At 41.0% G+C, this 13,753-nt stretch overlaps 1 protein-coding gene across 1 annotated transcript; it reads left to right on the top strand.

Moving 5' to 3' along the window:
- The first annotated feature begins 6,849 nt into the window (after positions 1 to 6,849).
- LOC135558174 (dnaJ homolog subfamily C member 5-like) lies at positions 6,850 to 13,405 on the top strand. The gene is made up of 5 exons (XM_064991912.1): positions 6,850 to 6,923; positions 7,056 to 7,179; positions 10,252 to 10,465; positions 10,623 to 10,794; positions 12,961 to 13,405. The coding sequence occupies exons 2-5, from the start codon at positions 7,073 to 7,075 to the stop codon at positions 13,044 to 13,046; spliced, it is 579 nt and encodes a 192-aa protein (XP_064847984.1). The 5' UTR covers positions 6,850 to 6,923; positions 7,056 to 7,072; the 3' UTR covers positions 13,047 to 13,405.
- The last annotated feature ends 348 nt before the right edge of the window (positions 13,406 to 13,753 follow it).

The raw sequence follows: 13,753 nt of genomic DNA, 5'->3' as shown, positions 1-13,753 counted from the left end.
GCAAAGACGTCAGATCAATGCCCAAAGTTGGTTGATATTTGATTGAGTTGTCAACACGTGTAAATATAGCATATTTGAACAAAACCTTGATTGAACCTTGTATAGGCTATTGGGGTTAAAGCTGTATGAAAGAAATAAAACTATGTAATGTGGACGTTTTGAAGATTCAATCAAAAAGCCACGATGATGCAAACGAGTGATTAATATGGTGAAATTGCTTAGAAATAATGTTGACTCAAACATTTTGGTCTATTTATTCCCCAAGGCCATATCTGATTGAGTATATCTTGATTGTTTACATAGCCCTAGCAGTAGGGTTTAGATTACCCTGTCTCAGATGACCCCGTCACAAATATAATGTATTTGTATACTACATAGGCTTTTTTATGTTAAAATGCCAATTGTACAGCGTAAACTACAAGTAACTTGATTGATGGATTATTGCAGAGATAACCTCTGCATCAATGGAGAACAGAATCATGTAATAGGAGTACTTTGGAACAAATCCAGATCAGATATGTGTTATTCTGGACACATTTTAGTTGAAAACTATTGTTTTTATTTCATTGTACTGTTGTTCTACATTGTTCAGATTCTAAACACATCAAGGTGGATGGCCTGAAGGGAGTAGGTCTAGGCAAACCTTACTAAACAAATATGTCATTTGGATGATACACAAAGTAATTTGACTAAAGCACTAAACAGGAAATACGCCTGACTGAGCATTAAAACTTTGCCTCCATTACAAATGGCACCCTATATCCCTTTTATGGGCCCTGGACCTTATCCTCCCTGGTCAAAGTTAGTGCACATTTCAGGGTATCATTTGGGACGCAGATTTGACTTTGAGAGAGAGAAAAAAAGTCCCTCATCCAACCATGAGGTCTGTGTGTGTGTGTGTGTGTGTGTGTGTGTGTGTGTGTGTGTGTGCGTGCATGCATGCGTGGGTGTGTGCATGAGAGAGAGAGAGAGAGAGAGAGAGAGAGAGAGAGAGTGAGAGTGCTCCAGTCCAAAAGTAGGCCATGTATGGGAGCTCCAGGCCAGCAAAGCAGGATATGGGGCAAGGATTTACATCTGCAGCTACACTAAACACCGTTACAGTGCTGATAAAGTACAGGCCTGCAATACGGATGCTGCATCATGAACTCACTGCATATTCTACAGCCCTATGGCAGCCAGCTCGTATCCACATATAATAAGTACATATTCAGAGACAAGAGAAAAATAGCACATGTCTTGTAATAGTTTTAAGGATTTTAATAGATTTTTTTTTTTTTTATGTAATGAATACAATGTGTATTTACACATTTGGTTTCCCTGTGATTGTAATTGAAGCTTTACTACATTTGTTAAGGCCTACCACTGTGATGAGGCAAGTCAAAGGGCATCCATTTCAATTAATGATTTCCCCCAACAATGTAGACCCTGGGACACCACAGACTAGTCCCAGGGAAGACATTGTTATCAATGGCGGGACCCCTGAGGAGCCAGCCAGGAAGCCACTAATACAACACAGGTGAGCCTTTCCACCTGGGTGTTTCCTAGGAGACCCGTGTGTGTGTGTGTGTGTGTGTGTGTATGTGTGTGTGTGTGTGTGTGCACTGTATGCTCAGTCACCACCACCACATCATCCCACAGGAGTCCAAATAACAATTATGGCTCAGGGATTAGCAGAGGTGCACTGTAAACAGAATCAATGTTGTTGTTTTTTTCCCAAAGGAACATTTGCATTAACGTCAGAGGACATAGTTCATAAAACAGGAGGAACTAACTATTCACTCCTCCTGCCATATGTTCACTTTATCAGCCATATTCCCTATGTATTTTTATTTAAAATGTAATACTATTCTAATTTAAAATGTAATACTATATTTAAGCATTAAGGCCTGAGGAAGTGTGCTATATGGCCTATATACCATGGATGGTCTGTTCTTAGGCACGACGCAACACGGCTATATACCACAAGCTCCAGGGTTGTCTTATTGCTATTATAAACTGTTTACCAACGTAATTAGAACAGTAACATGTATATATATTTTATCATACCCATGGTAGATTGTCTGTTATAAACTCGGTGGTTTGAGCCCTGAATGCTGATTGGCTGTCAGCCATAGTATATCAGACCGTATACCACGGGTATGACAAAACATTTATTTTTACTGTTCTAATTACATTTGTAACCAGTTTATAATAGCAATTAGGCACCTCAGGGGTTTGTGGTATATGGCCAATATACCATGGCTAAGAGCTGTATCCAGGCACTCCAGGCACTCGTGCTTAAGAACAGCCCTTAGCCATGATATATTGGCCATATACCACACCCCCTCGGGCCTTATTGCTTAAATATATATCAGCATTCAGGATCCAAACTACCCAGTTTCTAATCTAATTTAAAATGTGATACTGTAAATGTAATTGGCATTACGTTATATGTACAACATTATATTGGCATTACATTAAATTTTCTCTATGTTATTCAGTGTCTCCTGACCTACTGTACTCTACTACACTACAGTGACAGTGCACCAAAACATTCCTGTGTGTTTGTCACCACCCTGCGATGAAAATATGCTATTACATACAGTTCTATTATTAAAAGTGACAGTAAGTTACAACAAACCTATGCACACTGGGAAAAAGAGTTTTCACAACTATCCTCCACTACCCATGTCCATGTGCTAGGTGGCAGTATTTCCTTTGAAATGGTGAATGTAAGCCTTACCTAAAAAATATTTTAATTTTGTAGTTAAATAATTATACATATTTTCCTCATTTCCTCTTTATGCAAGTGCTGGATTTTCACCCACAGGGGTCAATCCACCATTCGTTTTGTTCTTAACTCCAACCCTCCGATGTCCACAGATAACCCATCTTTCCCAGTATAATACAATTTAGCGTTTTCCTTTATCAAATCAAATCATATCAAACATTATTTGTCACATGCGCCGAATACAACAATACAACACATTACCGTGAAATGCTAACTTACAAGCCCTTAACCAACAGTGCAGTTCAAGAAAGAGTTAAGAAAATATTTACCAAATAAACTAAAGTAAAAAATAATAAAATGTAACACAATAAAATAACAATAACGAGGTTATATACTGAGGGTACCGGTACCATGTCAATGTGTGGGGGTACAGGTTAGTCAAGGTAATTTGTAGGTTGTAGGTAGGGGTGAAGTGACTATGTATAGATAATAAACAGAGAGTAGCTGCAGTGTACAAAACAAATGGAGGGGGGATCAATGTGGCCATTTGATTAATTGTTCAGCAGTCTTATGGCTTGGGGGTAGAAGCTGTTAAAGAGCGTTTTGGTCCTAGACTTGTTGCTCCGGTACTGCTTGCCGTGCGGTAGCAGAGAAAACAGTCTATGATTTGGGTGACTGGAGTCTCTGACAATTTTTTGGGCTTTCCTCTGACACCGCCGAGTATATAGGTCCTGGATGGCAGGAGACTTGGCCCCAGTGATGTACTGGGCCGTACGCACTATAGCGCCTTCCGGTCAGATGCCGAGCAGCTACATACCAGGGGGTGATGCAACCCGGTCAGGATGCTCTCTATGGTGCAGCTATAGAACTTTTTGAGGATCTGGGGACCCATGCCAAATCTTTTCAGTCTCCTGAGGGGGAAAAGGTGTTCTCGTGCCCTCTTCATGACTGTCTTGGTGTATTTGGACCATGATGGTCAGTTGGTGATGTGGACACCAAGGAACTTGAAACTATATACCCGCTCCATTACAGCCCTGTTGATGTTAACAGGGGCCTATTCGGCCAGCCTTTTCCTGTAGTCCACGATCAGCTCCTTTGTCTTGTTCACATTGACGGAGAGATTGTTTTCCTGGTACCACAATGCCAGGTCTCTGACCTCCTCCCTATAGGCTGTCTCATCGTTGTTGGTGATCAAGCTTACCACTGTTGTGTCGTCAGCAACCTTAATGATGGTGTTGGAGTCGTGTTTGGCCACACAGTCGTGGGTGAACAGGGAGAACAGGAGGGGACTAAGTACAGTCGTGGCCAACATTTTTGAGAATGACACAAATATTAATTTCCACAAAGTTTTCTGCTTCAGTGTCTTCAGATATTTTTGTCAGAATGTTACTATGGAATACTGAAGTATAATTACAAGCATTTCATACGTGTCAAAGGCTTTTATTGACAATTACATGAAGTTAATGCAAAGAGTCAATATTTGCAGTGTTGACCCTTGTTTTTCAAGACCTCTGCAATCCTCCCTGGAATGCTGTCAATTAACTTCTGGGCCAAATCCTGACTGATGGCAGCCCATTCTTGCATAAGAATTTGTGGGGTTTTGTTTGTCCACCCTCCTCTTGAGGATGGACTGCAAGTTCTCAATGGTATTAAGGTCTGGGGAGTTTCCTGGCCCAAAATATCAATGTTTTGTTTCCCAAGCCACTTCTTTATCACTTTTGCCATATGGCAAGGTGCTCCATCATGCTGGAAAAGGCATTGTTCGTCACCAAACTGTTCCTGGATGGTTGGGAGAAGTTGCTCTCGGAGGACGTGTTGGTACCATTCTTTATTCATGGCTGTGTTCTTAGGCAAAATTGTGAGTGAGCCCACTCCCTTGGCTGAGAAGCAACCCAACACAGGAATGCTCTCAGGATGCTTTACTGTTGGCATGACACAGGACTGATGGTAGCGCTCACCTTGTCATCTCCGGACAACCTTTTTTCCGGTTGCCCCAAACAATCGGAAAGGGGATTCATCAGAGAAAATGACTTTACCCCAATCCTAAGCAGTCCAATCCCTGTACCTTTTGCTGAATATCAGTCTGTCCCTGATGTTTTTCCTAGAGAGAAGTGGCTTCTTTCTGCCCTTCTTGACACCAGAACATCCTCCAAAAGTCTTCGCCTCACTGTGTGTGCAGATGCACTCACACCTGCCTGCTGCCATTCTTGAGCAAGCTCTGTACTGGTGGTTCCCCGATCCCACAGCTGAATCGAATTTAGGAGACGGTCCTGGCGCTTGCTGGACTTTCTTGGGCGCCCTGAAGCCTTCTTCACAACAATTGATCCGCTCTCCTTGAAGTTCTTGATGATCCGATAAATGGTTGATTTAGGTGAAATCTTACTGGCAGCAATATCCTTGCTGTGAAGCCCTTTTTGTGCAAAGCAATGATGACGGCACGTGTTTCCTTGCAGGTAACCATGATTGACAGAGGAAGAACAATGATTCCAAGCACCACCCTCCTTTTGAAGCTTCCAGTCTGTTATTCGAACTTAGCATGACAGAGTGATCTCCAGCCTTGTCCTTGTCAACACTCACATCTGTGTTAACAAGAGAATCACTGACATGATGTCAGCTGGTCCTTTTGTGGCAGGGCTGAAATCCAGTGGAAATGTTTTGGGGGGATTCAGTTCATTTGCATGGCAAAGAAGGACTTTGCAATTAATTGGAATTAATCTGATCACTCTTCATAACATTCTGGAGTATATGCAAATTGCCATCATACAAACTGAGGCAGCAGACTTTGTGAAAATTAATATTTGTGTCATTCTCAAAACTTTTGGCCACGACTATACACGCCTCAGTGTTGAGGATCAGAGCCCCAGTGTTGAGGATCAGCGTGGCAGACGTGTTGTTGTCTACTCTTACCACCTGGGGGCGGACCATCAGAAAGTCTAGAATCCAGTTGCAGAGGGAGGTGTTTAGTCCCAGAGTCCTTAGCTTAGTGATGAGCTTCATGTGCACTATGATGTTGAACACTGAACTGTAGTCAATAAACAGCATTCTCAAATAGCTGTTTTTTTAGTCCAGGTGGGAAAGGGCAGTGTGGAGTGCGATTGAGATTGCATCATCTGTGGATCTGTTAGGGCGGTAGCGAATCGGAGTGGGTATTGGGTATCTGGGAGGATGCTGTTGATGTGAGCCATCACCAGCCTTTCAAAGAACTTCAAGGTTACCAATGTGAGTGCTACGGGGCGGTAATCATTGACGCAGGTTACCTTCACTTCCTTGGGCACAGGGACTATGGTGATCTGCTTGAAACATGTAGGTATTACAGACTTGGTCAGGGAGAGGTGGAAAATGTCAGTGAAGACACTTGACAGTTTAGCAATGCATCCCTCCCTTTTACTGTGATGTCTAATGAGGGTCTTGAACCTCCCTATTTGTAACATTTATACCAATATTGGCCTAAAAATGTATACTTTACCTAATAGTATAATGCTGATTGACGGATTGTGGGGTTTCAGATCCCTTAACAATACAGTTTGCAGTTCAATCTGAACCCTGATATTATGACATGAAAACCATTCCTGGGCCTGGCTCCAAAAACGAGCCACCGATAGACAGTACCAGAAAAGATGCTCTATTGATTCTGTTTCCTCATGGCAAAGTCTGCACAGGACTGACTGTTCAATGCCTCTTGTATCTTGAGCATTCTTTTTGTAGCAAGTGTTTTATACAGCAGCTTCAATTGAAACAAATGGATTGATGTGTCAATTGTTGTTTTATCTACTGTACCAGTTCATAGACCCGATGCCAAGGTATTAGGACATCAAAGACCTGTTCTCAACTCACTGGAATTGTATGCGGCATTGCTGTCAAACTTTTTGAGTTGAAGTGAAACTGCTATATTTATACTAATCATTCTCCCAGACCCTTACCAAGGAGTTGTCATGCCTACCTTCAGTCTCACACAATACAAGCAGCAGACCGTCTCAGCTGAAACCTGATCAAGCCTACACAGGCGTGTAGAGTAGACCCATTGGTGGCCTGGGAAACTCAAGACCTCTAGTTTATGAATGTTTCATTTCACCGCACCTCATGTCTGACAAACAGTTGCTAGCAGTCCACTGCAAGTCCATTGTCACCATACACCTCTTCAGGTAGGAAGAGGACTTCAACTGAGGACTTTGGAATTATAAGGATAACTGCTGCATAAAATTAGGGAAGCTAGGTATTTATTTTGTCTCCTTGGATGATCATTTATTTTCTGTCAAAAGAGAGCTTCACGGTTTGACGGAGTGTGTTTTTTTAATGGTTGTACTGGTATGAATGTAATTCACCGTTGTCTGCCCTCTTTCTCCAGCAGGTAATGGTGGTAGGATGTCTGAACCCAGGCAGCGCTCTCTGTCCACCTCTGGAGAGGCTCTGTATCAAGTGCTTGGGCTAGAAAAAGGCTGTACCCATGATGACATCAAGAAGTCCTACAGGTGGGAAATCAGGCACAAGCAATCTATCTATCTATCTATCTATCTATCTATCTATCTATCTATCTATCTATCTATCTATCTATATATCTATATATCTATCTATCTATCTATCTATTGAGGATTCAGAAGGTATTCAGACCCCTAGACTTTTTCACATTTTGTTACACTACAGCCTTATTCTACAATTGATGAAATAAGTTAAATAATCCTCATCAATCGACACACAATACCCCATAATGACAAAGTGAAAACAAGTTGTTTGAAATGTTGCACATTTATTCCAAATTAAAAACAGAAATACCTTATTTACATGCATACTTTTCTATGAGACTCGAAATTGAGCTCAGATGCATCATGTTTCCGTTGATCATCCTTGAGATGTTTCTACAACTTGATTGGAGTCCACATGTGGTAAATTCAATTGATTGGACATGACTTGAAAAGGCACACACCTGTCTATATAAGGTCCCACAGTTGACAATGCATGTCAGAGCAAAAAAAAGTCTAAGGAATTGTCCGTAGAACTCTGAGACAGGATTGTGTAGAGGCACAGATCTGGGGAAGGGTACCAAAACATTTCTGCAGCATTGAAGATCCCCAAGAAGACAGAAGCTCCATCATTCTTAAATGGAAGAAGTTTGGAACCACCAAGACTCTTCCTAGAGCTGGCCGTCTGGCCAAACTGAGCAATCGGGTGAGAAGGGCATTGGTCAGGGAGGTGAACAAGAACCCGTGGTCACTCTGACAGTTCCTTTGTGGAGATGGGAAAACCTTCCAGAAGGACAACCATCGCTGCAGCGCTCCACCAGTCAAGCCTTTATGGTAGAGTGACCAGATGTAAGCCAATCTTCAGTAAAAGGCACATGCCAGCCAGTCTCCCAGTCCCAGGCAGGGACTGGGAGACTAGTCAGGATTGAGGGAAAGATGAGTGGAGCAAAGTACAGAGAGATCCTGGATGAAAACATGCTTCAGAGTGCTCAGGACCTTAGACTGGGGAGAAGGTTGGAGAAGGTTCACCTTTCAACAGGACAATGACCCTAAGCACACAGCAAAGACAATGCAGGAGTGGCTTCAGGACAAGTCTATGAATGTCCTTGAGTGACCCAGCAAGAGCCCAGACTTGGACCCAATTGAACATCTCTGGAGAGACCTGAAAATAGCAGTGCAGTGACTCTCCCCATCCAACCTGACAGAGCTTAAGTGGATCCGTAGAGAAGAATGGGAGAAACTCCCCAAATACAGGTGTGCCAAGCTTGTAGCATCATACACAAGAAAACTTGAGGCTGTAATCACTGCCAAAGGTGCTTCAACAAAGTACTGAGAAAAGGGTCTGAATACTTACATATGTAAATGTGAAATGTACGTTCTTTATCTTTTATAAATTCACAAAAATGTATACAATCCTGTTTTTGCTTTCGTCATTATGGGGTATTGTCTGTAGATTGATGAGGGGGGAAAAACGATTCAAACAATTTTAGAATAAGGTTATGACGTAACAAAATTTGGAAAAGGTGAAGGGGTCTGAATACTTTCCTGAATGCACTGTATATCTATCCCATCTACTGTACATCACTATCATATCTATTATCTATCACTATCTACATCATCTATATCTATCACTGTCTATATCATCACTATCTATCACATCAATATCTATCACTATTTATCACATCTATATCTATCACATTTAATATCTATCACTATCACATTTTATCTATCACTATCTATCACATCCACGTGTATATCTATCAATCACATCTACATGTATATCTATCACTATCACATACGGTATACATAGAGTATACCAAACATTAGGAACACCTTCCTAATATTGAGTTTCATCCCCCCCATTTGCCCTCAAAACAGCCTCAATTTGTCGGGGCATGGACTCTACAAGGTGTCGAAAGCGTTCCACAAGGATGCTGGCCCATGTTGACTCCAATGCTTCCCACAGTTGGCTGGATGTCTTTTGGGTGGTGGACCATTCTTGAAAAACACGGGTAACTGTTGACCTTGAAACACCCAGCAGCATTACAGTTGTTGACACAAACCGATGCGCCCGAATTGGCACCTACTACCATACCCCGTTCAAAGGCACTTCAATCTTTTGTCTTGACTATTCACCCTTTGAACGGCACACATACAAAATCCATGTCTCAATTGTCTCAAGGCTTGAAAATCCTCCCCTTTATCTACACTGATTGAAGTGAATTTAACAAGTGACACCAATAAGGGATTTTAGCTTTTACCTGAATTTACCTGGTCAGTCTATGTCATAGAAAGACCAGGTGTGCTTGATGTTTTGTATACTCAGTGTATACAGCATCTATCATATACTGTATCACATGATGTTGGGAAGAAATGGTGTGATCATCACTTACAGACAGTCGTACCAAGATGACTCACATTTTCCATTGCAGACTAATCAATACTAAATCTATGCACACTCGTGTTCCACGAGTGTTTTGTTTGTTATGGAAACTAGGCATAAATGAATTTAACTTAAATTAATGAAAACTGATAGGACATTACAGTGTTGTCAATGCTCTAATGTTGTTTAAACAAAGGATTTAATACATGAATAGATTCATGCCTGATGCTCCGATTATCTATTTTGACGTAAGATGGTAGTTGCAATGTTTTTATTAATTGCAGACATGAATAACCCCTAATTATGTTCATGCACCCCCTGATAAATCAGAATAAAATAAGTAAATAATCTCTAAGTATCCCACCCCCTAAATATTTTCCCGCAGCCATGCTCCGAAGTAGTTTCTAATACTAAAAAAGACATGGTCAGATGCCACATCTCTGTTGTGTTGTTGTTTTCCAGACACCAGATAGGGCAGTAGGCTTAGTGCCAGCATGGCTAGATCCAGACAAACAAGTGTGTGTCTAGATAAGTCAAATAAATGACCATAATGAAATCCATAGAGAATAGAGCTGTATGGTAAACACTAAACAGACAATACAGCTTTTGTCTTTACACACCATCTCACCCAGTTTCTGAAACCACATAGGAGAAATCCATATTTTTGTGTGTACATTTATTTACTTTTGAATTCCTTTCAGAAAATTAGCTCTGAGGTACCACCCGGACAAGAACCCTGACAACCCAGAGACAGCAGAGAAATTCAAGGAGCTCAACAGCGCTAATTCCATTCTGTCAGACGTCACCAAGAGAAACATTTATGACAGCTACGGCTCCCTTGGCCTTTATGTGGCTCAGCAGTTTGGAGAGGAGAATGTCAACACCTACTTCATGCTGTCTACCTGGTGGGCTAAGGTGAGCTTCCACAATCATCTGGAATCCCTGGATTGTTTTATTGTGCATGGAGGGGAAAGATTGGTGTGAGCTGCTGCGTTTGTGTTTGAGTCTGTCTGCGTGAGTGCTTGCATGTTTTTGTGTTGTTTTAACCTATAGTATATATCTCTCCTGTCAGGGTCTCTTTGCCTTGTGTGGCGTGATAACGGGGTGCTACTGCTGCTGCTGTCTGTGCTGCTGCTGTAACTGCTGCTGTGGGAAGCTGAAGCCCATGCACCCCGGAGAGGGAACAGACAGCTATGTCTCCCCTGAAGACCTGGAGGAGGAGATCCACAACGACAAGGAGACTGGTGAGGGGACACAGTCAGTGGGTGAAGACACATATACAGTGACACACACACACACACACACACACACACACACACACACACACACACACACACACACACACACACACACACACACACACACACACACACACACACACACACGCACACACACGCACACGCACCAACACAAATACAGTTGAAGTCGGAAGTTTACATACACTTAGGTTGGAGTCATTAATACTAGATTTTCAACCACTCCACAAATTTCTTGTTAACAAACTATAGTTTTGGCAAGTCAGTTAGGGCATCTTTGTGCATGACACAAGTAATTCTTTCAACAATTGCTGACAGACAGAGTATTTCACTTACAATTCACTGTATCACAATTCCAGTGGGTCAGAAGTTTACATACACTAAGTTGACTGTGCCTTTAAACAGCTTGAAAAATTCCAGAAAATTATGTCATGGCTTTAGATGCTGGAGGAAACAGGTACAAAAGTATCTATAGCCACAGTAAAACAAGTCCTATATCAACGTAACCTGAAAGGCTGCTCAGCAAGGAAGATGCCACTGCTCTAAAACCTCAATGAAAATGCCAGACTATGGTTTGCAACTGCACATGGGGACAAAGATCATACTATTTGGAGAGATGTCCTCTGGTCTGATGAAACAAAGATAGAACTGTTTGGCCATAATGACCATCGTGATGTTTGAAGGATAAAGGGGGAGGTTGGCAAGCCGAAGAACATCATCCCAACCGTGAAGCACGGGGGTGGCAGCATCATGTTGTGGGGGTGCTTTGCTGCAGGAGGGTCTGGTGCACTTCACAAAATAGATGGCATCATGAGGTAGGAAAATTATGTGGATATATTGAATCAACATCTCAAGACATCAGTTAAAGCTTGATTGAAAAATGGGTCTTCCAAATGGACAATGACCCCAAGCATACTTTCAAAGTTGTGTCAAAATAGCTTAAGGACAACAAAGTCAAGGTATTGGAGTGGCCATTACAAAGCCCTTACCTCAATCCTATAGAACATTTGTGGGCAGAACTGAAGTGTGTGCGAGCATGGAGGCCTACAAACCTGACTAAGTTACACCAGCTCCATCAGGAGGAGTGGGCCAAAACTCACCCAACTTATTGTGGGAAGATTGTGGAAGGCTACCCGAAACGTTTGACCAAAGTTAAACAATTTAAAGGCAATGCTACCAAATACTAATTGAGTGTATGTAAACTTCTGACCCACTGGGAATGTGATTAAAAGAAATAAAAGCTGAAATAAATCATTCTCTCTACTATTATTCTGACATTTCACATTCTTAAAGTGAAGTGGTGATCCTAACTGACCTAAAACAGGGATTTTATACTAGGATTAAATGTCAGGAATTGTGAAAAATGGAGTTTAAATGCATTTGGCTAAGGTGTATGTAAACTTCCGACTTCAACTCTACTAGCATGTTAGCAGATAGACTTCTTGACTTTGTGCTAACGCTAGTTAGCATTGGCTTGTGAAACTACCTCTAACTGCCTTCATACTGGACACAGAGACATGCAAATGGTATCCACTAGTTCATCTGACTCTGGGGAAGTAGATAAAGGGCCTCATTTGACAAAATATGAAGTATCTCTTTAAGAAACACATAGGCTACTCTTGCCCTATGAGTTCAACAGCACAATATTTATATAACATCCATGTTAGAAAAAAGATCCCTGCTTACAAATTCACTGTTTTACTTTGAATGGTAGTTAGAGCTTTATTACATGTTTACAAATGTGTGGTAAGCAGTGTAAACAGATATATAGCTCAGTGTTTGTGCCAACGCATCAATTATGAGAAGTTGATGGGCGAATTTGTACAATGAGTTCATGTCTCTGGAGATTCAACAACAAGTAGTTGTGATGGCTTTGCGTTGATATGATACATCATCTTTGTGCCATTCAGAAACATTTCGTATAACATCTCGGTAGAATAATAGAGGATCAAATAATTTCTAAACATACCTTTACATCATCCGCAAACAACAAACAAACTAACTATACCGTTAAGTAGTGAAAGCAAAGTGTAACATCAATGAATGGAACGAGAGAAAATACAACAATGAGATTGACAAAGGTATCCATGTTGATCATTTGATATTGTAGGTAATTTTAGTGTCATTATTCACAATGTTGTTGTGTAATCCTAGATGTGGACACTCCTGTTGTGCACCAGCCAACTAATGCCAGTGAGAAGACACAGCTGATTGGAGACAGCCACCGAAGCTACACCTGAACCTGGACATCTACAAACCGTAGAGTGGCACTAGACGACAAAAACACTACACAGTCCATTGCTATGTCAATGGCTGTTCCCACACTCTAACGTCATTACATTCTCTGTAAATAAGTGCTTTTGGTTGGTTTTTTTTTGTTTTTTTAAATCTTGATTTCTGTTTTCATTGGAGGTAGTTGATGTCGTTGTTCTCCTGCAAACTAAATCCATCATCTCCTTTCACTTACCTAAACACTTTGTGCATTGACTTCACTTGTCACATAGTACAAATAGCTCAGTGTGTAAATATTACAGTATGTGTATGTATAAAAATAGAACAAAAGTATTTTGTTGAAAATAAATGTATGATTTTATCTGTCTATACAGTCAACATAAAATGGTATCTGATTTATTGGTACGGGTGTATATATATATATATAGGGTATATTTGTTTTAATGCTGTAGGCTGATGACAGGTTCAGAATCAATGTGCGTCTGGGGCATTGCTTAAAGTATCAGCATAGAGTAATGTATTCAAGGTCACATACTGGTATTTGCTTTTAAAATTAGGTGACTAATGTTTCACAATAGATTATGTTTGTCATTGGGATATGGACTGGTGTCTTTTGACATTGATCGCAATCATTTCAAAGATGTAGGCCAACTTGAATGTTTTCTACAAAATAATTATTGCATTATAGGGCAATTATTGTTTATTGATTAACAAC

The sequence above is a fragment of the Oncorhynchus masou genome, chromosome 17 (assembly GCF_036934945.1).
Source record: "Oncorhynchus masou masou isolate Uvic2021 chromosome 17, UVic_Omas_1.1, whole genome shotgun sequence".
Taxonomy (NCBI): domain Eukaryota; kingdom Metazoa; phylum Chordata; class Actinopteri; order Salmoniformes; family Salmonidae; genus Oncorhynchus; species Oncorhynchus masou.
The sequence above is the reverse complement of the archived record's forward strand: the minus strand, read 5'-3'. Positions and strand labels throughout refer to the sequence as shown.

Bases quoted from the DNA above. Each gene is read 5' to 3' on its own strand.
- LOC135558174 (XM_064991912.1), top strand. From the start codon at position 7,073: ATGTCTGAACCCAGGCAGCGCTCTCTGTCCACCTCTGGAGAGGCTCTG. The intron at 10,466-10,622 runs GTGAGCTTCCAC...CTCTCCTGTCAG, and splicing joins TGTCTACCTGGTGGGCTAAG to GGTCTCTTTGCCTTGTGTGG. The intron at 10,795-12,960 runs GTGAGGGGACAC...GTGTAATCCTAG, and splicing joins CCACAACGACAAGGAGACTG to ATGTGGACACTCCTGTTGTG.